Below are 27,566 nucleotides of genomic sequence, written 5' to 3'. Positions count from 1 at the left end.
TTACAAAAACACTTAATGGACTTAAGCTAAAGTTTTTGGACGAAATAACGTGATTATGATTGCGTTCAGAGTGCAATCCCTGAATAAAATTTTGATGCTGTCGATGGTTCTTAATTGTTTTCATATTTTATTCTACATGTTTTGTGGCCACGAAAAGATTTGGTAATTAAAAAAGTAAAGAAATAAATTTACAATTGAATCCATTTCAACCTATTTCTGCTTCCTTTAATCAAAAAGAAAGATGTAAGTATATTAGTCAAAGAGTATATTGATTTTAGTATACTTTTCGAACGTACATGTCATTCTTCAATACAAACAAACAGCTGTGGCGTGCACGCACAATTGCATATTTCTGTTTATAATTCCACAGAAAACAAACAAAAATGACGAAAATCGCGGACAATCTCAACCCCCACGTTTACGAGAAAGAGTCGGAGCGTACAATAACATCTACCGACCACGATGAAGACGTCGTCGACGAGTTTGACGAACGTGAAATCTTCGACATCATCAGAAATATAAACGACCCAGAACACCCTTTGACATTGGAGGACTTACGAGTATTAGAGGAAAAGAATATAACTGTTAATAATAATGAGAATACAGTGCATGTTAACTTCACCCCGACGATTCCCCACTGCAGCATGGCTACTTTGATAGGTAAGGTTATTATACAACATGTGAGCAATAAATCATTTGAATTTGAATCATCGCATGGATCGTTAGGGCCATATTATTCCAAAAATTGATTGATTGACATTAAGGGCAACTGTGCTGTGGAATTCAATTGTGACATATTAGTCTCTTTATCTCAAACTAGCCTGTTGCCCGCAACTCCGTCTACGTAGAATTAGTTTATTGCTACCCTTTTCCGAATAAAAACTATCCTATGTCCATTCCTTGGACTCAAACTATCTGAATACCATATTTCATCTAAATCGGTTCAGTGGTTTAGACGTGAAAAGGTTACAAACAATCAGACACGCACAAAAAAAAAGCCTTTTATTCCGAACATTTTATACAACATTTGCCTTCAAAAACAGAAAAAGAAAGCTGTTCATTTTACAATTACTAGAAGTTAACTTTAATTGTCCCAGGTCTATCAATTCGCGTGCAGCTGCTCCGGGCCCTTCCCAGCCGGTTCAAAGTGTCGGTGACGGTGACTGAAGGCACCCACGCTTCCGAACATGCCGTCAACAAGCAGCTTGCCGACAAGGAAAGAGTTGCTGCTGCTTTAGAGAACAATAATCTGGTGCAGATTATTAATCAGTGTGTGTCACCGTTGTAGATTCCTAGACCTACCTAACCTAGACTTGTAATTTCTATGACAGACTAGTTCAGTGATGGGCAAAGTACAGCCCGTGGGCCAACTCCGGCCTGCCAAGACATAATATGGCTTAGCAACATTCCTTCAAAGTGAATAGTACCGACCTTTATGGTACGCGATCATAATATCATTTTGTTATTTGGCAAAAACATAAAAAAAGTATAAAATAGAATGGCGTAATCCTGGCCCTTCTCTAAAATATCTGTAACTAGCGGCGAATTCATACGCGGTAGCCCTCATTGCTTTCCATCAGGTGAAAAAAGTAAGTAAAAGGTTAAAAAGTAAATTAAACATTATTGATAGTCACTGGCCTTAATATTCTGGGTTATTTTTGTGATTCTATCTAGGTTTAGTATGAGACAAAAGTTAAAGTTGTTGTTATTGGTTTGACAATTTATTCACTTATACTTAGGTACCTAAGTTATATTGTATCAAAAGTTGTAAATATAAAAAATAAATGCGTAAGTTATACAGATTATAAAATATTTGGAGTTTTATTTGGAGTTGCTCGCCTTTGCTTCATTTTTTATATCTTCGTATGAAGGCTGGTTCTGGAACAGAAACGCAACATTAAGATTTTTAATTGATTTTAAATATGAGGATTACTTCGTTAGCAAAAGTAGAACCCTTGTCTCACCCCATGTGAGGAAACGATTGGCTATCGACTATTTTCTCGCTCAAGAAACAAAGAAAACATATAAAATCCTGTGTGAGTAAAAGAGACACATTCGTAGGTATATTAATTAATAGTTGATCGCTGGCTGTTCAGAACTCGCTCTAACATATTTTGTCGCAGCGACAAGAGCTATAATGGTGATTTTCCACCGGCGAGGTGAGACGAGACGAGAATTGGAATTTGTTATGCATTCTCGCGCGCCTGTAATATCAATTCTCGTCTCGCCTCGTTTCGTCTCACCTCGCCGGTGGAAAATCACCTTAAAACTCTGTGATCTATAAAGGCACGGCCACATGCAGTCGCTCGTCGTTCGTCTGCAGCGATAAATCTGGTCACGTGACCCCGTTTTCAATGTGATTTTGAATTTTCCGCGACTCAAAAAAGTAGCATCAAGACGCTACGTCCAGCAGCAGCGACAAGATGGCTTCTTGCAGGAATGATCTTGGCCTTGAAAGCTGATTCTTTAATCTCATTTAGTAGCAGTCATGGCAGTGGTACAAATAGGTAAAAGAAATTGGAGTGAATGAAAAAAAAACAGTGTTTTAGCCGAAATTGAAGTTTTTTTTTACAGCGATAAAGCTCAACATTTTCAGCTTTATCGCCATATTATTATGTCACGTGACCATATTTCTTAACCAACCGTCGCCGTCGCGTGCCATGCACGGAGCGTCAAAAACGGTGCCGACTCATCATGACACACCGTGTCCGATACTTTCCTATTACGATCAAGGTATGATACGGTGTACAGAGACCTTTAGTGACTTGGAACATGATATGTTCAAACTTACAGCCCACATGTCCTCGTCCCAGCTGGGGAACAGTTTCTTGAACACCTTGGGTTCCTTGCCCTGCTTCACAGTGACCACGATGGCGGAGTCCACGGTGCGATCTAGACCGTCGTCTTTGATGTATTCCTGGCAGACAGAACGTTCATTTAATACCAGCCAGTAAGGTGCCTACTAGAGATGGGCAAAGGGATTTAATTCGGCCAGCAGTGGTGGGTGTGGTGGCCACCACAAAACCAACATGAAACCACCGCCAAAAAAGGGGTGGTATCAAAATAATTTACTAGGCATATGTATACTTGCTTTGGATAGGTATTTAACTAAATGTAAACAGAACAACGTCAATTGGTGCCATATTGAAATTCCTCCATTAAACTATCTAAACATTTACATTTCTTTATTGGAATAGGTACACTAGGCTTTTTTGTATTACAATGATAGATATAAGTACTTAAAATGTTTAAAAACATTGAATGTATGTTACCAAATCCCCAGATGGAGCGACGACTTGGTTAAGATCGCGGGATCGCGGTGGATGCGGAAAGCACAAGACCGGTCTGAGTGGAGAGCCTTGTAGGCCTATGTCCAGCAGTGGACGTCTTTCGGCTGACATGATAATGTACCAAATCTGTCAGCTGAAGTTTGTTTACATTTAGTTAATTACTACCTAAACGTTTTAACCTGTTTTATTTAACAGGTACCTACTATTTAACCTTTGCTACAGGCCCCGCGCTGGGTTTACTCGGCTCGGCCCGCCGATGTTTCCATACATACTTAAGGTAGGCGTCCACTTATCCGCATCGTACGCTTCGGACGTATCGGATTTGTTACTTTGTATAGAAATGTGCGATGCTTACGATGCGGACAGGTGGACGCACTTATATGAGTTTCTATACAAAGAATACTACGATCCGTTGCGTGCGATGCGTCCGATGCGTACGATACCGACAAGTGGACGTTTACCTTTATTCCCTATTGCGTAACTGCGTTTACATTGCAGTTGGAGTGCAATCCATCTGTACTGGCCCTATAAAACTTACCTCTATGATCTGGCCACGCGCCGACTTAACTCGCTCGGGGATGTTCTGTCCCTGCCACAGGTACAGCTCCTCGCCCGTGTCCAGGATGTAAACGCCGTCATCCGACAGGTCCTGGATAAATCAAACAAACCGTTTAAATATCGTATTAGCGTTATTATTGCTTTTAACTTTAAGGGAAAATTCAGCAAGTTATCTCATCTTCAGAGCAACACAACCGTTAACCATAACCTAACGTCTGGTAGCATGGTGAACGGTTGTGCTGCTCTGAAGATGAGTTCCGGTTGAGTTTGAAACGCGTCAGTAGTGTGATGGTGATAGTAGGTGATGGTGGTAGTTGTGTGATTTTGTGTGTTCTTACAGGTGGAGGAACTGCATGAACACTTTCGTACATACTTAAACGTAGTAGAAGCTAAGTATCATAAGCTCGCGGGTGTTGTTTCAGATTACTATGGACTTTCGTAAAGTAACGCCTGATGCAATAAATATTAAGAGGTTCCTAGGGCTCTTCAAGGCCAGAGTGAATAGGCTGGTACCGAACCAGTAGGAACCTTTGGCCTCATCTGCACTTTAGATCAGGTGAGTTAGGGGTCACTCACGGTCAGTTTTTATGTTATGCGAAAATCATTAGATACATGTATACAGCAGTTGATTCCTGTGGGAATTTCCGGAAATTACATCGCGGCTTTCATTGACGTTGCATTAAAAACAACCATGCCACATGACTCCTTCCATCCATGGCCCGTGGGAATAACGGGATAAAAAGTAGCCTATGTGTTATTCCAGATGTCTAGCTATCTTAGGCCTCTAGGTTGGCAACGCATCTGCAATCCCCTGGTGTTGCAGGTGTCTATGGGCGGTGGTGATCTCTTATCATCAGGAGACCCACTTGCTCGTTTGCCATCCAGTTGAATAAAAAAAAAAAAAAAGGTACATACCAAATTTTATCCAAATACAAACATAACACACAAATACACACGCACAAATTAGGTTCTTTAACATTAACAGGTTTCAACATTAGAAATAAGCTTAAGGTCTCACGAACCTATATAGCACCCTCATATAGTTAGTAAGTTAACTTAGTTTTAGAGTTGGTATCCTTCTTATGTAATATTATATACCTACGACTGTGGCACTGACCAGCGGCCGTGAGCAGGTTATATAACGTAGCGCCATCTACCAACCCTGTGATGTCCTAGTCAAGCTATAGATTGGGACAACGAGCGACAACCGTATCCTTAGTGTCTCACTAGATGGCAATACGTATCGTGTTATTTGTGTTCTCACTGGTGCCATCTATTTGAAATCAAAGAAAAGAAAAATAGCCAGTTGAATAGCCAGTATTAGGGTGATACCATTTGCTTGTACTAGGTGGTGTCTCTGTTATATATGTACTTTGTGCCTACGAGTACCTTATTGTTGTCAATAAGCGGCGCATTTTCTTTCTTTCTTTATTAAAATCTTCAATACCTCTTGGTTGTAGGTCAGCGGGCGCTCTTCGAACTTGACCTTGCCCGTGACAGATACTGACACGGTGGTGAGCGTCCGCGTGGCGGTCACCCGTCGGTTGACCTCCAGCCGCCAGGCTGATGGGTCCTCCTTCTCCTCGGGTACTCCACCTTAACAAGCTTTTATTTAAGTTTCGCCGGTTTTAAGTGAAAGCGATGGCAAACGGTTCAGCGTTTATACCTGCTGAGCTGGCAACGTTGCAGTTATTTTAGTTTATCTCGATTATTACATAAAAATTGAATGAAAATTAAAAATGTGGTCTGATAGAACACTTCTTAATATATAAGTTAATGTGTCTACTCCAATAATTATACGTGATAGACTTTTTTATATTCTTTAAAAATGAAATAATCTTTATTAACGGTTTTTAAAGAAAATAAAAGTTTACAACGAATAATTATCGAAGTAGACACATTAACTTATACATATATTAAGAAGAGTTCTATAAGACCAAATTTTTAATTTCCATTCCATTTTTATCGAATAATCGAGAAAAACTAACAAAAACGCAACGTTGCCAGCTCAGCATAGGTATCCGAGTATTAGTGGCCTAGGATATCAAATTGGTTGACTGTACAATATAAAGTTAGGTATACAAAACAATACTTTTTACTTTTATAAGTTGGTGATGATGTTCATCTACTGTGTGAGCGCTCCCTTGTTTCCGAGCCCCCCAGTGCATTACATACATTCAGTGTTGTGTGTATCTTACCCAGCGCCTCCCAAAAGGCGTCGATTTCCTCGCCTTGCTCCAGCACAGTCACTTCCCTGTCCCCAGCGAACTGCTTCACGAAGTTCAGGGCAGCTTCTCGCTCGTCCTCATGTGACTCCTGGAAAATACGAGGATAACTTGAACCCATGAATCAGGATCTAGACCAGGTTTAAGTTTTTCTCTGATCAGAGGAATGATCAGCACCCGGGCCTGGGCCGGGTGGCCCTGTAACAGGAACAAAAAATTAAACACAGGTTCTGCTACTCAAAGGGAACTTTTTTTATTCGACTGGATGGCAAACGATTAAGTGGGTCTCCTGATGGTAAGAGTCACCGCCGCCCACAAACATCTGCACCACCAGGGGTATTTCAGATGCGTTGCCAACCTAGAGGCCTAAGATGGGATACCTCAAGTGCCAGTAATTTCACCGGCTGTCTTACTCTCCACGCCGAAACACAACAGTGCAAGCACTGCTGCTTCACGGCAGGATTAGCGAGCAAGATGGTGGTAGCAATCCGGGCGGACCTTGCACATGGTCCTACCACCTACACACACTAATGAACTACTTTAGTACAGCAACATTCAAAAATTAAGTAACTTTATCATTATGATAATTCCAAGCAAATTAAATGGCGTTTTCAATGTACGGCATCCAATAGCCTAAATGACATCGCCTGTCACGCAACAAAATGACAGATTTTGCAATACATTGCTTGTCCAATTAAACTTTAATAAAAATCATAATACAAGTTATTAACCGACTTCAAAAAAGGAGGAGGTTTTCAATTCGTGTGTATGTTTTTTTTGTATGTTTGTTACGCGATAACTCCGCCAACTGTGGGTCGAATTTCAAAATTATGGAATCGTTATGAGATGCACTTTGGCTACAAATCACTAAAAACTATGAAAAATTTTTTTTTACAAAAAACGGAACCGACTTCAAAAACCTTGAAAATAATTTTCTACTAGTTTGAAGTCGGTGCCTCAGCACGAGCCAGCAGAAGTGATTGAAGCCCAATATATAGTGCAGGTTGGTAGACGACTATAGTTCCACTCCTGCTGGCTCGTGCTGTGGCACCGACTTCAAACTAGTAGAAAATTATTTTCAAGGTTTTTGAAGTCGGTTCCATTGTTTGTTATTTTTTTTATCTAAAGTTTTAGAACTAAATTATCTCAAGATAAAAAGTGGAAGCTGTGGTTTAAATTTTTGCTCCTGTTACAGGCCCACCTTATGTGTATATCTGACATAACAAAGCGCGCATAAAATCTGCTTCGACTCTACTTCTACAGCAGGTAGGACGTGTCAGATATTTTTGCACGCTCCGCTGTGGCAGATATATGCAGGCAACTGGACCTCCGGAAAGTATCTAACACTTGATTCAATATAGTATTTTATGCATCCAATCCAATGTAATCCAATGTCGTAATGCTGGTCATTACCTATGGTTTTTGAACGCATAATTGAGGATTTACTATATGGGTGTAGATAAAATTATTTACTTGTCCATTTCTGACGTAGACCACGTCAGCTGTCTCCAGCACGAAAACATCGTCGTCTTCCAAGACCTCAGCCTTCTCCTCAACCTGCACGGCTCGCATGTCCACTCCCAACTGTGTACCTTCCACCTGGAAACAGTGTCTTATTAGTCTCTGGAAATCTCTCTGAGGAGAGCATGCATGGCGCATATAAGGGCCTACGCTAGCTGGCGTGGTTTGCGCGGAAGAGGTGGCCGCCTGTTGAACAATACTTAGTATGAGAACCAGAAATGATGATATCCGCAGTAGAACTAAGGTTACCGATATAGCCCGAATAATTGCGAAACTGAAGTGGCAGTGGGCGGTTCACATTGCTCGCAGGACTGATGGCCGATGGGGTCAGGAGGTTCTCGAACGGCGTCCGCGGACCGGGAGACGAGCTGTCTACCGCTGGGTGTTGAGGCCTACGCCTCCAACAAGATGGAGCGACGACCTGGTTAAGATCGCGGGATCGCGGTGGATGCGGAAAGCACAAGACCGGTCTGAGTGGAGAGCCTTGGGGGAGGCCTATGTCCAGCAGTGGACGTCTTTCGGCTGACATGATGATGATGAGCAGCGCTAACTGCGCGTGCGTCGCGTGCATAGGATGTTACCTGCACCCGCGACAAGCAGTGCACCCAAGACATAGCGTAGGCCCTATGCCCTAAGTCCTTAATCAGTGTGTGTTGCCAGTGAAGACATATGGATCAGAGAGAGACGTGGTGCTTTCTCAGAGTTGCTTAGTAAGCTATATGGAAGGGCTATGCTCGAGCCCTCTGCAGGATCTAATAACAAATGATATGGAGGACTGGATGGCAAACGAGCAAGTGGGTCTCCTGATGGGATCACCACCGCCCATAAACATCTGCAAACCAGGGGAATTGATGCGTTGTAGAGGCCTAAGATGGGATACCTCAAGTGCCATGGCATAACTGTCATTTTTTCTCCCCTTTTTTACGGCGTCTGTAATGGCGAATAAACGCAGTGATATTGGAGCATTTTATTACAAATCCTTCAGAAATTAGTAAACCAGCCTCTACCACTGCTAAATCAAACAACTTAGAAGTATAAGGGTCACAGCCATAGCTAAGCAAATTAGCTTGTTGAAGAGGCAATTGGCAGGCTATTTTTTAACCCCTGTCGCAAAAAGAGGGGTGTTACAAGTTTGACAGCTATGTGTCTGTCTGTGGCACTGTAGCTCTTGAACGGGTGAACCGATTTGAATGCGGTTTTTTTATTTGAAAGCAGGCGTTCTAGCAATGGTTCTTAGACATGTTTTATCAAAATCGGTTCAGCCGTTTTTGAGATATTGAACTTTGAAGTGACAAAGTCTGGGGTTTCCAACTTTTTGCTGGTTAGGTTAGGATATCTACATTGCTTACTTTATATACTATACTTTATTGTGGTGTTCAATATAGTCATTGTATTGGGTCTCCTTCGTAATCCATAATAACGTTTGTCCTAAACTCAAATGCCATAAACACTTTTGACATATCATACTTTTGCCATAATGATCATTTGCCATAATGATCTTATGTCCTAATAATCATAAGCCATAATATCAGATGCCCTAATGCTCTAAATCCCTAATATGTTTTGTACTAATATAGTAAGACATAAAACTTACGAGTAATAATATTAAAATCCATAATATTAAATGCCATAACAGATCACTTGTTGGCAAACAGCGACTTGCGAGCCAGAAAAGTAGATTAGGTTAGAACTGAGACCCCAACAGTGACGAACCGGTACCAGAAAAGTAAGTTAGGTTAGGTTAGAACTGCGACTCCTACAGAAACGAACCGCAGCCTGAAAAGTAGGTTAGGTTAGGTTAGAACTGCGACCCAACAGAAACGAACTGTAGCTAGAATAGGTTAGAATTGCGACTCAATATTAGGACAAAAAGTATTATGGCATTTACATTATGGCAAAAGATCATTATGTCAAAAGTTGTTATGTATTTTGAAATTAAGAAAAAAGATATTATGGATTCCAATATAGACCCCATTGTATTATATTATAGTCCTTACCCTGAACAAGCGAGTGCTATTGTCCTCATAGGAATCATTTGCGTTTACAGGTTTGTAGTCGTTGTCTTTGCCTCCAAACAGAATCACCAAGTTTCCTGTTAAAATAACAAATAAACAATTTATTGAATCAGGCATTACTGAAGTCGTGGTGGCATAGTGGTTTGACCTATCGCCTCTCAAGCAGAGGGTCGTGGGTTCAAACCCCGGCTCGCACCTCTGACTTTTTCGAAATTCATGTGCGGAATTACATTTGAAATTTACCACGAGCTTTGCGGTGAAGGAAAACATCGTGAGGAAACCTGCGCAAACCGCACTGGGCCCGCGTGGGAACTATGGCCCAAGCCCTCTTGTTCTGAGAGGAGGCCTGTGCCCAGCAGTGGGACGTATATAGGCTGGGGTGGGTGGAGGCATTACTTTGCGGAGGTCCTTTTCAAAATGAACTGAAACAATTACTTTGGTCACCCGTGACCTTATAATAGCTACGTTTATGCAAGAAATGTGTGTTCAAGCAGTTCCTCCACCTCCACACTATAGAAAAACACATACAAACACACGTCACACACACTTAAAGCATATACAAATTAAAATGTTCATTTTGGTTTGTAAGTCTAACGTCTGGTGGCATGGTGAACGGTTGTGCTGCTCTGAAGATGAGCTATGGTTGAGTTTGAAACGCGTCAGTGTAGTGTGGTGGTGGCGATAGATGGGTTTGTGTGATTTGTGTGTGTTTACAGTGTGGAGGTGGAGGAACTGCATGAACACACATTTCTTGCATAAACGTAGCTATCATAAGGTCGCGGGTGAGCGAAATAATTGTTTCAGTTCGGTACCTACTAAATTAAGGGAACTGGCGCAGTCGGTAGCATCTTTTAGGCAAATAGTCTACAGACGAGAGTTCGAATGGCGCTTTTTCGTTTTTTAACCCCCCACGTAAAAAGAGGGGTGTTATAAGTTTGACCGCTATGTGTGTCTGTCTATCTGTGGCACTGTAGCTCTTATACGGGTGGACCGATTTGAATGCGGTTTTTTATTATTTGAAAGCACGTTTTCTAGCAATGGTTCTTAGATATGTTTCATCAAAATCGGTTCAGCCATTATTGTGATATTGAACTTTTAAGGAACTTAATTTATTCGTAACACACACACACACACACAAACATCACGCCTGTATTCCCAAATGGGGTAATAGGCAGAGCACACGAAACGTTGCCACTTTTAGCAATTTTAGGTTTTAAGTTTGACAGAAACGGTACAATAGTGACAGGTTGCTAGCCTGTCGCCTACGGTATACCTTAACCTATATCCTCAGTCGCCTCTTACGTCACCCACGGAAGAAATGGAGAGGTGTAATTCTAACCCGACACCACACGGTTCATTCGTAACTTACCCTTGAAAATGTTAAGGAAATGCTTCGGTTCCTTCCCTTGGGGAACTTTGACGATTGTGACAGTATCATCCAACTGAAAATAACAAAACAAAAACTAGTAAAATAATTTTCGTATCTGTGCACACGAACATGTAAAAAAAAATCATTATTCTTTTATTTTTTAAACATTATATGAAACTCATGTGAAAGTTACAATAGATATTAACCCCGTCGCGCGACGAGCGACTTTTTTGGGTCATTTTGGACTAGTATCGATTTTGGACTAAGTAGTATTTGGGTTATTATTTCGAGAGGTTCAATTGTGTTCAGACTCAAATTTTCAGTTATAAAATTAGAAATATATCGTTTATTGTTTTTAAGTTGCTTAGGATATTATCACTGAAACTTGTGGTAAATACATTTTATTCTATTTTATCTTTTTTTCCACAATAACTTAAATTTCTGCACAAAAGTCAGTTACGTGGTCAGGTTCGGATTATCCCTGATTACTTTGTAGTATTGTAAAAAATACAAGGTATAGAAAAACTTGCTGTTTAAAACATGGATTGAATGTTCATAATATGATATACCATGCATGCAAACATAAAAAAATTACGACATTGATAAGACTATTTTTTTCTACATTTCCCGTTGTTCCAAAATACACCGTCATTTCGTAGCCACACTTATTAAGTATATTTTAAACAAAAAAAAGAGGTCAAACCTCCTGTAAATCCTTTTTTTAACTATAAGCAACTTTGAAAATAAACAATAAGTCAATATAACGTATAATGTTTATCGCAAGTCATAATTATTTATCTATAATTAATGTAATAAAGGTTCAGTTAGATTTGCGTCAAAGATCGAGCGTCATTTTCGTTACGGTTGCGACTTGGTAAGTATTGGGTAAATAAATATAATGTTTTACTGGTGCTGTGTCATTTGCAGTTAAGTTATTCAATATTGATTTCATTTGCTTCAAACCTATAGGATATTTACTGCAGAGCCGCGAAAGTAAGAGCTTTTCAATTTCGTGGTCATCATTTTCGTGGTCCTATGGGCCACGAAACTGATTAAAGACCACGAAAAAGATGATTTTCCCTACAAGTAGAAAAAATACAGAACACTTTTATAGAATTTTCTGCTTTTTACAGTGTAATCGTTTATGCCGTTATTGATTTAATTGATTTAAACGAAGAATGGTTGACCGTCAACAACATTTGCTCCAGGTGTGGTTATAGGAATTATGACCAGTGCGTCGCCAATTTTGTTAACTGGCGAGAGGTTCAAGAATTATTTTGCCCTGAATGTACGTGTGAAATGTATATATCTGAATATTAAAAGAAACTTCGTCATTTAGAGGAGCATTTTGTTGTGTTGTTTCGTTGTAACATAATTTCGTTCGGGTCTACCGTAGACCTTACACGGGGGAAGGTATTGAAAGCTGTTTAGTTTGTGAGTTGAAGTTATTAATCTTACTTTATTAAATAATTTCTAGATAGTATGTAAAGGTTTCAAAATGACAATTTGTAGTCGTCATTTTCGTGGTCAAGTTTTAAATTTTTTTTTTATATAGATATCGATTGTCTATTTCTGTTGATACCTGATTAATTAAATAATGCTTATTCGTTTTCTCATTATGATCGGATTTTCATTCAATAGTACAATTATAAGATTTTCAAATAAACAAAATGTTCTTTTTCGTGGTCTCGATGCTCATTTTCGTTACCGTTAAAATTGGATTTTTGCTTTTTTTAACCAAAATAAACTTTATCGATCTCTTATAATAATAAAGCATCTTATCGGTACATATCCTTATGTTCAAAATAAAACAGACCACATCAAAATGTGTGTTTTTATTTCTGTAACATTTATCTTACACCTCAAATAATTACCCATTTGATCGAAACTAGTAATAAAAATTGACTAATCACGAGTACTTAGATACGCGCCACTGTGGCGCGCAGGGCGTTCGACAGGTTAATACGGTATTTGAAAACTCCTGTACTTTAATATCCTAATAAGTATTAGTAGTTAGTTTAGCGTAAGGAAAATTTAATTCGGTTTGAGAATTTTTTTTTAATATCTAGTTGTTTAATTTATTAAATCGAACATTCTCATTTTATTGTGCACCTGTCTAATTACCGTACCGCTTTTTTACCGCACTAGTGACACGGTAATTAGACTTGAGTGCACAGATACTTAAATTTAAATGGCAGCCGTCCTTTTTCTAGATGTGCACTCAGTTGCAGTGTGGTGTCGCTTTTGCATGACAATAAAAGTGGTACGGTAATTAGACAGGTGCACGATAAAATGATAATGGCCGAAACCTAGCTCTATGTAGCAGGTATAGCGCTACTAAATAAATATCTAATCTCTTGAATTACAAACCTCTAGAACTCCGTTCTATGTTAATGAAAAGGTTAAAAAGCTTTAATTTTAGGAACTGGTTAAAAATTAAATTGTAGTGGTATTTTTACCTTGCGTACTAACATGTACTAAAGACTATGGCATCAAGAGCGGCGAGTGTTCGACATTGATAGGAGAGAAACGATTAGATAGATACGTACCTCGCATTCCAACTCCGCCACGAGCTCTCTGGCCGCTTTCTTGTCATCAGAAGATGCTTTGGAACCCTAAAAACGACAAATAATAAAAATGATGAAGCGACTAGTCAACTGACAAACTTCTTTTGACAGCACAATGTTTTAGACGCGGTTTACTAATTTTATGATTAATTTTTTTTCTGACTGACAGTTATACCAGCATACCCGCAATTCTCCGGTCGTCTCGTGATCATGGCGTAGGCAACTGTGCCAAAATATCGAGCTTCTCTAAAATCAAGGTAGGCGAAACAAAACCTGAATTTAAATCATTTTTTTCCTGTCAAAACAGGATTTCCAAGTTATTTTTTAAAATAATGTTAGGGTGGTAGACCATTTGGCTGATGGTAGGTTAGGTTAGGTTAGGTTAGGTAGGTACTGTAGGAACTAGCCTGTATACCGCTGGCAGGTGGTAAAACTAACCACCTGGCAGGTTAGATTGACTTTATTATGTATAATAGTAGGATTTTTATATTGTATGTTTCTAGAATTTGACTTTAAAAACGATTGACAGCGGTATACATCCGGAGCACAGATTGCTCCCGACAGCCTGAGCGGCCGGAACTATCTATGTAAATGTATTTATACTTAAGTTCTACCAAGTTCTACAATAAATTTGAATCAGCGGAACAATAACCTTGTTTATTTCATATCAGTTTAAAGTCACGCGCGTAGATCCCCAGTATATATAAGCTCTTACCAAGTTACAGTCCCCACAGTACCTATTATCATCTGCCACAATGGAGCTTGCAAAAATATCCTATCGGCCCTAGAAATACGCTGTGTTGTGCCAGATATTGGTACAAGTGACTGTACTGTTTACGCGTGCGAAGCCGCAGGCTAACATAACGCATGCGTGTTAGTACTTACAATCCACCAGTAGATGACGTAAGCATCCTCCCCATTCTCATTGACATGCTGATACTTGACCACATAGCCCTCCGTCTGGTAGAACACGGGCGTCCCCGACAGCATCTTCTCCGTTATGTCTTCTTGGTCTCCTGCTATCCTGGTAGTTCAGTTCTTAGTTAGGTAATATGTTGTTAAGTAAAGGCTCCGTTTCCACCAGAGATGTGCGAAGATGTTTCGAGGAATGTGTCCATACCAATAGAAACGCTTCATTTATAAAACAGCTGAGCGGAGCAAGACGAGGTAGGTGAATGAAGTGTTTAATATAAGGTATTGGCAGTATCTCATTTTTAGACATATCGAGTAAACAGCGAAAATGTGTAAGTATAGTTATTTGTGTCACAAGGGAGCAAAATGGTGTATTTACGGCGAGGGCGTACATTGAATCCAGAATGTAGCGAAGGATTCTACAATAGAATCCTGAGCGTAGCGAGGGATTCTAAAGTAGAATCCTGAGCGTAATGAGGGATTCAAGTGTTAACGCCCAAGATGAAAATAATTTTGCTCCCGAGTGGCTCATACAACTTTTCACAACGAGCATTAAGAAACTTGAAGAAAAAAAATATCTAAATATAATTAAAAACAACCAGCATAGAAAATGGCGTGGCTTTACAATTATCAACTTCAAAAAATGGCATTTGCAACAAAACACTTAGAAAAGCCTTGAACAGAAAAGTTGCACTTTGCTCCCTCTCGACAGGGAGGAAAAGTTACTTTTCTGAAGGAGAGGTGTGAAAAATTAATTTCGTGTCGCCTTGAGGAGGTTTTATTATCCTTAGGGGTTTTCGACCATGTTGTAGAAAAGATACGGCCAATTTGCGTAATTCATCAAGAGTTCATCTGACAGAGAATGTTTCAGGCTACTGATGGGATATATAACTCAAAAGTGTTTTTTAGGGTTCCGGAGCCAAAATGGCAAAAACGGAACCCTTATAGTTTCGCCATGTCTGTCTGTCTGTCTGACTGTCTCTCTGTCTGTCTGTCTGTCTGTCCGTCCGCGGCTTTACTCAGGGACTATCAATGCTATAAAGCTGTAATTTTGCACGGATATAAAAGTAAACTATGCCGACAAAATGGTATAATTAAAAATTTAAAAAAAATTTTTTGAGGGTACCTCCCTTAGACGTAAAGTGGGGATGTTTTTTTTTTTCTCATCCAACCCTTATAGTGTGGGGTATTGTGTGATAGGTCTTTTAAAACCATTAGGGGTTTGCTAAGACGATTTTTCGATTTAGTGATATGCTTGCGAAATATTCAACTTGAAAGTGCAAATTTTCATTCTAATCGAGCGTCCCCCCCCCCCTCTAAAATCTAAAGCGGTGGGTGGAAAAATTTGAATAAATTCAGGATGGTAGTAAGTATATCAAACTTTCAAGGAAAACTATAACGGCTAAGTTTGCTTGACAATTATTAGTAATTTATGAGTAAATAGCAGCCTAAGGTATAAAATATACCTAAACTTAGAAGATTCCGTATAAAATACGAAATCCTTAGAAAAATATTACTTAATTTTTCGCAGTGGCTACGGAACCCTATTTTGGGCGTGTCCGACAATTGGTTCATGATGATCATGAAAAACACTTCCTCTCAACACACCCTTGCATATTTCACACATCTCTGGTGGAAACACCGCCTTAATAACCGACACCTAAGTAATTCTTCCAGTTAAATTTTCAGAATAGCTTTCAGTTACATTTTTACTCCATGACATGTTGTATTTTTTTGTGCCTTCTGCTAAATGGTTAATCCGGCCATGCTATCGATCGACGTCAATCAATCTATTCTACCATCAATCGATGACAACGATTGACGATCGATCGCGAATGTTTTAAGCGCAAACGCGTCAATATATTACCTGGTGACAGTGAGGGTGCCTTCTCCCTCATCCGGCATGTATCCTCTGGCAGACGCGCTTTTGCCGATAAACCTGGCCACCGCTGCCGACTCCTCGGCGTCTCCGGAGAAGTAGCCAGCATCTGGAGACCAGAACCAGTAAGAATAAAATGGAGAATAAATGGTCTGGCCACATCACTTCGGAGCGGGTCTTGAGTGTAAATCTAATTAGTATGACGTTTTTACAAAAAAAAAAGGTAAACACGGTAATTAGACGGGTGCACAGAAGAATGAGAATGGCCGACTGACCGGTTTCAGAGATGTAGGTCTGGGCGGCCCCGATGGTGTCCCAGTTGTGGAAGTACTGTTTGAAGGTCGAGCTCTCGGCGCCTTCTGTCACCCTGGTCACAGGTACCTGGAAAAGATGATGGACAAGAGTTATTTTTAACCTCCGACGCAAAAAGAGGGGTGTTATAAGTTTGACCGCTGTGTGTCTGTCTGTGGCACCGTAGCTCTTAAAAAAAGCTGTAATTTGGTATGAATATACATATCAGTCACGCCGACAAAGTGGTAAAATAAAAAAACTAAGTAAAAGTACCCCATAGACGTAAAGTGGGGGTGATTTTTTTTCACGACTTTTCCTATAGTGTGGGGTGTCGTTGGATATTTAGGTCTTTTAAAACCATGGGTGGGTTGCCATAACCATTTTTCGATTCAGTGATCTGTTTGCGAAATATTCAAGTGCAAATTTTTGGTAGGTAGTTAGTATGTCAAATTTACAAGGAAAATTATAACGGTTAAAATTACTTGAGAATTATTAGTAGTTTAAGAGTAAATAGCAGCCTAAGGTGTAAAATAAGTAAGTACAGATTCCGTACAGAATACGAAATCCTTAGGAAAATATTACCTACTTGACTTTTTCGTAATGGCTACGGACTCTATCTCTCTATCTGTCGGTGCCCGACAAGCTTACGGCCGGTTTTTTTATTCTTTTGTCAGTTAGGTAAATAATTTATTGAATCAGGCGTTATTTTGCGGAGGTCCATATCAATGAACTAAAATAATTTCCTTGCTCACCCGCGACCTTACGATAGATATACGATTAGACTCAAAACAACTAACAACTGGTAGCATGGTGTACGGTTGTGTCACTCTGAAGATGAGCTCTGGTTGAGTTCGAAACGCGTCAGTGTAGTGTGGTGGTGGTGATAGATGGGTTTGTGTGATTTGTGTGTGTTCTTACAGTGTGGAGGTGGAGGAACTGCATGAACACGCATATTTTGCATAAGCTTAGCTATCGTAAGGTCGCGGGTGAGCAAGGAAATTCTTTTAGTTCATTGATATGGACCTCCGCAAAGTAACGCCTGATTCAATAAATTATTTAAGGGGGATCCCATACTCGTACAATAAATGTTTTTTTTTGCTATTGTCTAATGTTGTATAGATGGTACGGAATCCTTCGTGCGCGACTCCGACTCGCAGTTGGCCAGTTTTTTCTTTCTGTCTTTCGTTCGTGCTCTCATCACTTACCCAGGTGGGGTATCCCTTAACCTCCAAGTACTTCTGCGCCAGGTCATGGTAGTTCTTCTTAGTGTCAGCATCAACCTCGCTGCCCAACCACATGAACACGCCGGAACAGGGAGTGTCCAGGACGTAGATGTTCTGTGGGGGAAATCAATGGTATCATCAACGTAGCTCGGAAAGGGTGAGCTGTTCTTATATTGTCAATGTCATTTGTAAATTGTAGATATTAATATTTGGCGACCAAATAGGCCAATGGTTATAGAACCAATAGAATGGTTGCAGGTGGTAGGACCTTGTGCAAGGTCCGCCCGGATTGCTACCACCATTTTGCTCGCTAATCCTGCCGTGAAGCAGCAGTGTTGCACTGTTGTGTTTCGGCGTGGAGAGTAAGACAGCCGGTGAAATTGCTGGCACTTGAGTTATCCCACCTTAGGCCTCTAGGTTGGCAACGCATCTGCAATCCCCCTGGTGTTGTAGGTGTCTATGGGCGGTGGTGATCTCTTACCATCAGGAGACCCACTTGCTCGTTTGCCATACAGTCGAATAAAAAGAAAGCTTGAGATCCCGTGACCTCGAACAGACCTCTCGGTCTTCCCGAATGCTATCTATGCTATAGTGATATTTCATCTGTCCAAAAACCTTCATTAGTGGCTAATTTCATTCACCTTAGCGGTAAAAATCTCTTATTTTCCTCTCTTCTCCTATTTATGTTTTTACGTGTTTTTGTTGTGATGCAGTGTGTTTATCTTTAAATAAATGTTGTGAGTTTGAGTTTGAGTTTGAAAAATCCCTTCTTTTAGGCTTCCGTAGTTCTACAAAGAATCCTTATAGTTTTGCTATGTCTACCCGTCCATGGTTAGCTTAGAGATTGTGAGTGCAAGAAAGTTGAAGGTTGCTTACATCAGAAGTAAGGTGCTTCTGTTTGAAGGGCTTGTTCAGAGCCACCACCTCCAGCTCATCTCCAGCCAGCACCTTGTACAAGAAGACCGCGCTGCCATCTCTCGAGTATGTCTATAAAAGAGGTTATTTATTATTAAATATAAACTATATTACTTAACATGCCGTGTAAGTTATACAAAGTGTTTATTAATATACTGACAAAATCTACCCCCGTTTTTATCGGGTAAAAATTTACCCGTGTGGTGTCGGGTTAGAATAATACACCTCTCCATCAGTATACACACTCTCATCTATGCTCTCCATTTCTTCCGAGGATGTCGTAAGAGGCAACAAAGGATATAGGTTAAGTTAAGGTATACCGTAGGCGACAGGCTAGCAACCTGTCACTATTGTAACGTTTTTGTCAAACTTAAAACCTAAAATTGCTAAAAGTGGCTCCGAAGCGGTAACCGTTTCGTGTGCTCTGCTTACCCCATTTGGGAATACAGGCGTGATGTTTGTGTTGTGTGTGTGTGTGTGTGAAAAAATCTAATGTTGTACAGATAATGGTACGGAACCCTTCATGCACAAGTCCGACGCGCACTTGGCCGGCTTTTAACCGACTTCAAAAAAAGGAGGAGGTTCTATGTTCCAATGTGTTTATACTTTCTTTTTTCTTTATGAGCTAGAACTGGTGAGCACCAACTCACCTCAGAAGCAGAGTCATCAGCGATATCCTCCCGGGATCCAGATCCAAGGGTCTCGAAGAACAGTGCCACATCCTCATCAGACGAGAATTCATCTGCAAATTTATAATAAATGAAGTTTAGACATCATTCTTGTCAATAAATGTTGTGAGTTTGAGTTTGAGTTTGAGTTTATAACGGTGGATACAGGATCCCAGCCAGTGGCGTAGTGGGTATCAGCAGCCCGGAGCGGAAGAAAATTCGGCTGCCCTATTATTCAGGTATTTAATTTTAAGAAACTATATAATACCTAATTCCGAAAAACTTTTCGGCAAGCACAGTCATCACATCATCATATTATTATTAAGTTGAATATCTTTTATTTCGATAACAATACAGGTCCAACTAAAAAAAAGGTATAAGTATTAGGTACAATAAAATTAAATAAGCTAAAACTATAATAAATCTAAAAATGGACCCTGCGGCATGGTACCAAAGATGCCGGCAGCATTTCCCCGCTGGATCGCAAGACTGATGCGTTGAGCGAGGAAACTGCCAGCTCTTCGGTCTCCTGTGGTATCTCTGAGTCTCTTTGATAGATCTTTGAAGAGACTCAGAGCGCCAGGGCCCCACGGACCAAGGGTGTCGACGCCGAAAGGTACAAAATCAAATTCGGCACCGAGATAGGAACTTGGCTAACTTAAAAAATGCCCTACTCATAATCGAACCTACTCGAATCCGAATTAAATAGAAACTGGCAGCATTAGAGTCGTACTTACTCAGATTCTGGCCTAAAGCTCAACTGATTTAATACGAATCTGTCCTGGCACGCCTAAAGGTATTTTCCTGCTTTGGCAGTTTCTGCCATTATTATTATTATTAATAATATATTATTGCACATGTGACAAATAAAAAAAACATTATAGAGGGGATTCCCTGATTTCGACAGTCGCAGTGTACTTAAAGTAATGGAAAATTTCGTGATCAAGATATAGTTTTCAGTATTAATATATTATTATATTATGGAATTTTGCTGCCCCATAAAAGTGCCACTCGCGCCCGTTTCGAAAAATGACTATAAGTCTCATATATGGGATATTTATATATAAACTAGCTTTTGCCCGCGGCTCCGCCCGCGCGCTGTTCCCTCGGGAACTGTGCATTTTTCCGGGATAAAAAGTAGCCTATGTATCTCGGGCCCATTAACTATCTCTATGCCAAAAATCACGTCGATTCGTCGCTCCGTTACGGCGTGAAAGACGGACAAACACACTTTCGCTTTTATAATATTAAGTATGGATTTAGTGAACTATACCGGTCATCTATAAGTTTTTTACACTATATGCCTGATTCAATAAATTATAATAATCATAATCATAATAGGTACTTATCTTAGGACCAACCACACCAATCTACCTAGCCCCAAAGTAAGCAAATCTTGTACATACTATGGGTCCTACACAACAGATAGACATACATATACATATAGACATCCAAGACTCAAGTACAAACATATGTATTCATCATACAAATATTTGCCCGTCACGGGAATTGAACCCGCAACCGCTAGCTTCGTAGTCAGGGTCACTAACAACTTAGCCATCCGGTCATCAATTTCTGGTCCTTACCAATGATCTCAATGGTAGCGCGTCCATTATGGTAATCATCTCGAAGGCTGTTGGCAACGCTGATAATCTTCCGACGCTGCGTGGCCTTCGCACCTTCCGGCATCAGCACGAATATGTCGTGCTCATTCTCCAGGATGAAGCACTGGTCTTTGGTGAGAGATGACGAGTCTGCTGGCACCTAGGGAAGGGGACCACTTAGATTTAATTCCAATTGCCATAGCTCGATCCAAAGCAACATCTATTCTATCTCATCATCATAATTATATATTATCATGGAACACTTGACACCAATTGACCTAGTCCCAAACTAAGCAAAGCTTGTTACTATGGATACTAGGCATCGGATAAACATACTTATATAGATAAATACATACATAGTTACTTAAATAAATATTAAAAATCCAAGACCCGAGAACACATTCGCTTAAGGGCTTGATAGTTAGTTCCGTTTGAAAGATGTTACATGTTCTCTGTTTTTTTTTTGTGTATGCGTATATATGTTTTTTACATGTACCTATGTAGATATGTAGTCTATTGATATTGATATGTATTAGTTTATTGTTTATTTATTGTTTTGTATTAGTGTGTACCCATATATGTATGTGTAGGTATTTATTTATTTATTTTTGATGTATTGTTTAGGTTAATTTAATTTTTTGATCCTTTTATCTTTCCATTGTAGTGTCTACTCTTGTTTCTGTCGTCCTTTCAATCGTTCAAAGGTTAAGAGATCCCTTTAAGGGATAAGTTCGCCTTCGTACATCTCTTTTTCTTGTTAATTGTAATTTTCATATGTGTTATGTACAATAATGAGTTACAACAACAACAACAACATTCGTATTATTCATACAAATATATATAATACGTAGTCAGGTTCCCTAACCACTTGGTCATACGGTCGTCAAAATATAATCATCATGTCATGTGTAGGAAAATTATGTATTGTTGTTTTGATGGATTTGTCAAATTTCTTTCTCTTCCGTGTTGTGTTGCGCAGTGTCTTAGTGTTTTACTGTTATGCTCTTGCTGCTGTGTGAGTTTTTTTGAAATAAATAATAATAATAGTGAACAAAGGCCTCCCCCTTAGAACGCCACAATGAACGACAACTCGCCACTTGCGTCCACCGGTTCCCGCAACTCTCACGATATCCTATATCTATCTATAGTCTCACTAGACAGCACTCCATCTCAAACGCCAAATTTTAAAAGACAGACCCAAGCCCTCCTATACTTATACATACAATTCACAAGGCCAACTGTATTGTGCACCCTGCGATAGAGTTTTCAAGACTAAGTTCGGTGTAGCGAGCCATATTAGAGCGCACGCTAGATAATAAGTGTTTTTCTTTGTTATTATAATTGTTATTGCAAAATTTTATAAAATGGATATATTTTTTATTTGCAGGTGGTAGGACCTTGTGCAAGGTCCGCCCGGATTGCTACCACCATCTTGCTCGCTAATCCTGCCGTGAAGCAGCAGTGCTTGCACTGTTGTTTCGGCGTGAAGAGTAAGACAGCCGGTGAAATTACTGGCACGTGAGGTATCCCATCTTAGGCCTCTAGGTTGGCAACGCGTCTGCAATACCCCTGGTGTTGCAGATTTATGGGCGGTGGTGATCTCTTACCATCAGGAGACCTATTTGCGCGTTTGCCATACAGTCAAATAAAAAAAATAAAAAAATTAGGGTCGCCGTCATCGAAAACGATGTGGAGGACTATATAACTATAGTCTCACTATTATTATAAATGCGAAAATTTGTAAGTCTGTTTGTTTTTAACACCATACCTACTAGTAACTCCTGGCCGATTTTTAATGCTAACAAAAATAAATATATTAATTTGATGCCGCAAACCTATTATTATCGCAACAAACATCATACAATTCGATAAAATGCCTGAGATCATCAACGATAAAACAAATTGGTCCTTTGTTCGGAGATATGATAGCAATTTCTCTGATATAAGGTTTAAATAATTCAAATATGGGCTGTAAACTTTATACTTTTAGGTAAGTATTTGAGTACGTAATGGTTTTTATCTACACCCATATAGTAAATCCTCAATTATGCGTTCAAAAACCATAGGTAATGACCAGCATTACGACATTGGATTCTATTATGAACACGGCTGTATCGTAATGAGATTTCATACATCATTACAGCACGGGGGGAGGTCGTCGCGGGCGCAGCTCGTGGGACCTACCTAGTTCTCGTTAATGCAGGTCATTCTCAATGGTTCGCGGAATACATGATAGAGGATTTAATATATGAATATAGATAAAATTCGGCCAAAAGCAATTATGCGTAACAATAATATTACAAATAATTTTATGCCATCCAATAGAGAACCCTCCAGACCTCTAAGCCCGGTGCTGGTGTCTCACCTCCTCAATCCTCATGTTGTCGCAGCCGGACAGTCGCAGCAGCCTCTTGTCAGCCCCAGCATTAGTCTCCACCTCGTTGAAGCCAGATTCGTTACCACCCTCCAGGTACCTGATGGCTGGAAAGTTAAAGTTAAACCAGTTATGTCCTTTCAATGGTTCAAAGTTTAACTGGAATCCCTATAAAGGATTAGTTCGCCTTTGTAACTCTTTCTATTAAGATTGGTTTTTGGAGTATTTTTGTATTTTTTATTTCAATTCCAAATTTGTTACTTTTACGGTCATGAAATCCAACGAAAATACAAACCGAAACATGGATGCACACAAAAAAATAAAAAGAGACCAGCGCCGGGAATCGAACCCACGTCATCAGCATAAGTGACTAGGAAAAAAGCAGGCTGAAATGTGTGGTGTATGGAAGAAATTTTTGTCTAGACTCTGTGGACAGGAGTCCAGTGGCTCAGCGCCAGAACCCACTTTGTTTTAAAATACTAAACTTTTTAATCTTTTTTAAACTAACGTTAACGGAATGTATTCGGATTAACCATGATTAGAATAAATAAAATTATGCAACATGTGTTAGACAAAATATAATTGTCAGTCAAACATAATACGAAATAAGTTATACAAAATGAAATTACGCGACTTGTATTTAAACAAAACATAGTTATGTCAGTCAAACGTTATACGTAATTTGTTCATACAAAATGAAATACTGTGACATGTGTGTTAGACTAAATATACCTAATCATGTCAGTCAAACATTATATGAAATAAGTTTACACAAAATTAAAAATAGGTCATTTCAAATGATGTAAATTAAGTTGTATACAAAATGACTTTCACTTAAATGAAAATCATGTAAAATAAAACATTAGGTAAAGTAATATTAGTTTATCTAAAATTAGGCAAAAAGTTTTTAGGCAAAACGAGGTACAACCTTAAAAAGGTGCTTAAGGTAACGGCGCCTATTACCGGGGGTATCGAAATCGACGGCCATCACCGCGGCAATTTAAAATACGCATTTTATAACCAAACCGATAGATTTCTTAAAAAAATATATTTACAAGATAAAAGCTTATTTAGTCGACTCACGGATCTATTAGCGCTAGTGTATGTGAATGAATCAAACATCTCGCAATTCGTGATTTTCCGAAATGGCACCGACGGAAGAGGATTTGCCATACTAACGCGTGACACCACATACAAGCAGACTCGAATCTTATTTAGTGTTTTACAAAATATTTATGGCAATTGAACTAATGTTATGGTTTTTAAATGGCTTTTTATAGTTTTTGTACAAGTTCTGAATACTTTTTGTACATTTTTGGGCCCGGAAATACGATTAAAATGGAAAATAAAATACAGCGGCGATAGGCGCCATTTTTAACTGTTGATTGTAATACCGTGGTATATCACGGTAATAGTTAAAGTGGTAGTTTTGGTTCTTCAAGCTTTATTTTTGGTATAAATTATCGTTTATATAATTTGTTACTGTTATTCCAATCTTGATCTATTCACGCTTTTAAAAAACTATTTCCGTGGTATGAAAAGTATTAACAAACTCTTAATTTTTAGCAAAAAAATTAATACTGAATTTGTAGTTTCTATAGAAACCGTTATTTTGCCAAGTTGTTTAAATATTGCGATGAAATTTTATATTTACTTACCAGTTATGTAATTTTGGTTATATGTCAAGGATGTAATAAGTTTATTTGATTTGTAATTCAAACACAACTCTATCCTATAGTTTTTATAGGTCGGAATTAGATTTTGCAATACTCCAAATTAAGCCAATTAACGATGGTATGATCGCATAACCCTCGGTAATAGAATGTTTGGGAATCTATTACCGACCCATTCAATTGTCTTTGGGTCGGTAATAGGGTTCTTAAAGAAGTCCCTATTACCGAGTGACATTTTATTTTTCTGTTAAAATAATTCACATTTAGGGTACCGTAAGTACAGATTTTTTTGATAAAGTTGTGACTTTTACTCAGCATGCATACATCAAACTATAACTGGTGGCATGAGCATAATAAAATACAATGGGCTGGATACACTATTCGAATCATACTTTAGTTTTTTATTTAAATTTTCTCAAAAAAATATTTGATGTACAATATGTTATACAGAACCAAAGCCATTACCCTTTTTTAATCCCTCGGTATTAAGTTCCAAAACATGTGTTGGGTTCCTTTTACCGATGGTAGAAAATTGCCGTTTTTAAATACCCTCGATAATAGAAGCTCAATTCGCGGTAATGGAATCACAGCCTGTCCATTACCACGGTAATAGAAGATTTGGGTATTTTGATTTCAATAATTATTTTATCAAATACTAATAACTAAAACGAGCCCAAAAAGTTAAGACACTGAAAGTTCAATAAACGCTCTTAAATAAAAAAAATATTCTCGTTTGTTAAGGAGCTTTGATACCCTTAATTTTTGGGACTCATTTGAAAACTTCCTTAAGTACCACGGTAATAGGCGCCGTTACCTTACCAGGTTGGAAATACCCGAGGAACTGTGAAGTCTCATGTCCCTGGACTTCTCTGTGATGGACAGCCCGGCCGCCCAACATGTCATCCAGCGTCACCGTCCATATGGCTGCAGAGCCCTTCTTGTCCTGGGTCGTCTTGCTGCCGAGCCAGAAGTGTGCGTCGTATGACAGAGAAGTCGTGTCATCGCCTGTGGTCTGGGAACAGTTACTAAGTTTAAACTAGTTTTTTACTCCCGACGCAAAAAGACGGGTGTAAGTTTGACCGCTAGTGTGTCCGTCTGTGGCACCGTAGCTCTTAAACGGGTGAACCGATTTGAATGCGTTTTTTTTATTTGAAAGCAGGGTTTCTAGCGATGGTTCTTAGACTTGGACAGTTCGACGCTAGCTGTTGCCAGCGACTCCGTCCGCGTACGATTTGTTTATCTCTATCCCGCGGGAACTATGCAATTTTCCGGGATAAAACTATCCTATGTTCTTTTTACAAAGCCGCATATATCTGTCGTGTTGTCGTGATGCGTCAGAACGGTATCGGTTGCATACATTTTATATGGTTGCGTGCACATTTATCTGATACAGTGTATTGTGACGCCTGTGTTGTGTCGCATCTAAGCTATAGAGAGAGAGAGGAGAGAGAGGGAGAGAGAGAGAGATACAGAGATCATCACAACACAACACGTCAGATGAATGTGAATGGGGCTTTATACTCACAGCGGAAGACCCTTTATACTCACAGCGGAAGACCCTTTATACTCACAACGGACCCTTTATACTCTGAGCGAAGACCTTTTATACTCACAGCGGAAGACCTTTTATACTCACAGCGGAAGACCCTTATACTCACAGAGGAAGACCCTTTATACTTACAGAGGAAGACCTTTTATACTCACAGCGAAAGACCCTTTATACTCACAGCGGAAGACCCTTTATACTCAGAGCGGAAGTTCCTTTATACTCAGAGCAGAAGACCCTTTATACTCACAGCTGGAGACCCTTTATACTCACAGCGGAAGACCCTTTATACTCACAGCGGGAGACCCTTTTATACTCACAGCGGAAGACCCTTCATACTCACAGCGGGAGACCCTTTATACTCAGAGCGGAAGACCAGCAGCGTTGGCCTACACAGCCAACGCTATGCTGAGCTGGACCGCTTCGCGATTTCGCAAAAAATCTTATTCTCATAATAAGTAAAATATGAAATGTATACTTTGAATTGTATTACCTTTAGAAACGATATAGCTGTCGCCATTATAGAATTTTCCATACATTTTCGTTTCTATGGGCACTGGTTCAAATTTCTGAAATAAAATCATAGAGCAACATGATACTTACACAAAAAATACCATATTATTGTTGAATTGAAGGTACAGATGTAGTGCGAATGTAGATACATATTTTCCATCGTATGTTATGGGATAAAAGTTCGTATCTATCGTGCTCCCTCTGTACCATATTAATTAAAGTGCCAAAGTTTCATATTAATTAATATGAAAATGTCACTCTTTTAATAAATAAATAAATATCACGGGACAATTCACACCAATTGACCTAGTCCCAAAGTAAGCTTAGCAAAAAGCTTGTGTTATGGGTACTAAGCAACGGATAAATATAATTATATAGATAGATACATACTTAAATACATATTAAACACCCAAGAACAAACAT

The 27,566-nt window shown here is 39.3% G+C and overlaps 2 protein-coding genes across 2 annotated transcripts; one reads left to right on the top strand and one right to left on the bottom strand.

Annotated features, from left to right (window-relative positions):
* The first annotated feature begins 299 nt into the window (after positions 1 to 299).
* Positions 300 to 1,812, top strand: galla-2 (MIP18 family protein galla-2). The gene is made up of 2 exons (XM_074110579.1): positions 300 to 660; positions 1,098 to 1,812. Exons 1-2 carry the CDS (start codon positions 384 to 386, stop codon positions 1,286 to 1,288), a joined length of 468 nt encoding a protein of 155 aa, XP_073966680.1. The 5' UTR covers positions 300 to 383; the 3' UTR covers positions 1,289 to 1,812.
* LOC141444515 (gelsolin, cytoplasmic-like) lies at positions 1,787 to 26,443 on the bottom strand. Its single transcript, XM_074110062.1, has 19 exons — positions 26,384 to 26,443; positions 25,904 to 26,096; positions 23,403 to 23,518; positions 21,020 to 21,197; positions 19,416 to 19,507; positions 18,727 to 18,837; positions 17,833 to 17,964; positions 16,612 to 16,717; positions 16,325 to 16,445; positions 14,431 to 14,569; positions 13,528 to 13,593; positions 10,979 to 11,051; positions 9,592 to 9,686; positions 7,547 to 7,672; positions 6,047 to 6,164; positions 5,296 to 5,444; positions 3,829 to 3,939; positions 2,792 to 2,917; positions 1,787 to 1,878 (listed from the first exon to the last, which is right to left on the bottom strand). Exons 1-19 carry the CDS (start codon positions 26,441 to 26,443, stop codon positions 1,822 to 1,824), a joined length of 2,169 nt encoding a protein of 722 aa, XP_073966163.1. The 3' UTR covers positions 1,787 to 1,821.
* Between the last annotated feature and the right edge of the window lie 1,123 nt (positions 26,444 to 27,566).

The sequence above is a fragment of the Choristoneura fumiferana genome, chromosome 30 (genome assembly GCF_025370935.1).
Source record: "Choristoneura fumiferana chromosome 30, NRCan_CFum_1, whole genome shotgun sequence".
Classification (NCBI taxonomy): Eukaryota; Metazoa; Arthropoda; class Insecta; order Lepidoptera; family Tortricidae; genus Choristoneura; species Choristoneura fumiferana.
This window is presented reverse-complemented; position numbering and strand designations above follow the sequence as displayed.

Coding starts and splice junctions, on each gene's coding strand:
- LOC141444515 (XM_074110062.1), bottom strand. CDS start 26,443: ATGTATGCAACCGATACCGTTCTGACGCATCACGACAACACGACAGAT. Junction 23,519..25,903: donor CCTCGGGTATTTCCAACCTG/GTAAGGTAACGG, acceptor TTAACTTTCCAG/CCATCAGGTACCTGGAGGGT. Junction 7,673..9,591: donor ATAGCACTCGCTTGTTCAGG/GTAAGGACTATA, acceptor CACTGTTTCCAG/GTGGAAGGTACACAGTTGGG.
- galla-2 (XM_074110579.1), top strand. CDS start 384: ATGACGAAAATCGCGGACAATCTCAACCCCCACGTTTACGAGAAAGAG. Junction 661..1,097: donor CAGCATGGCTACTTTGATAG/GTAAGGTTATTA, acceptor TAATTGTCCCAG/GTCTATCAATTCGCGTGCAG.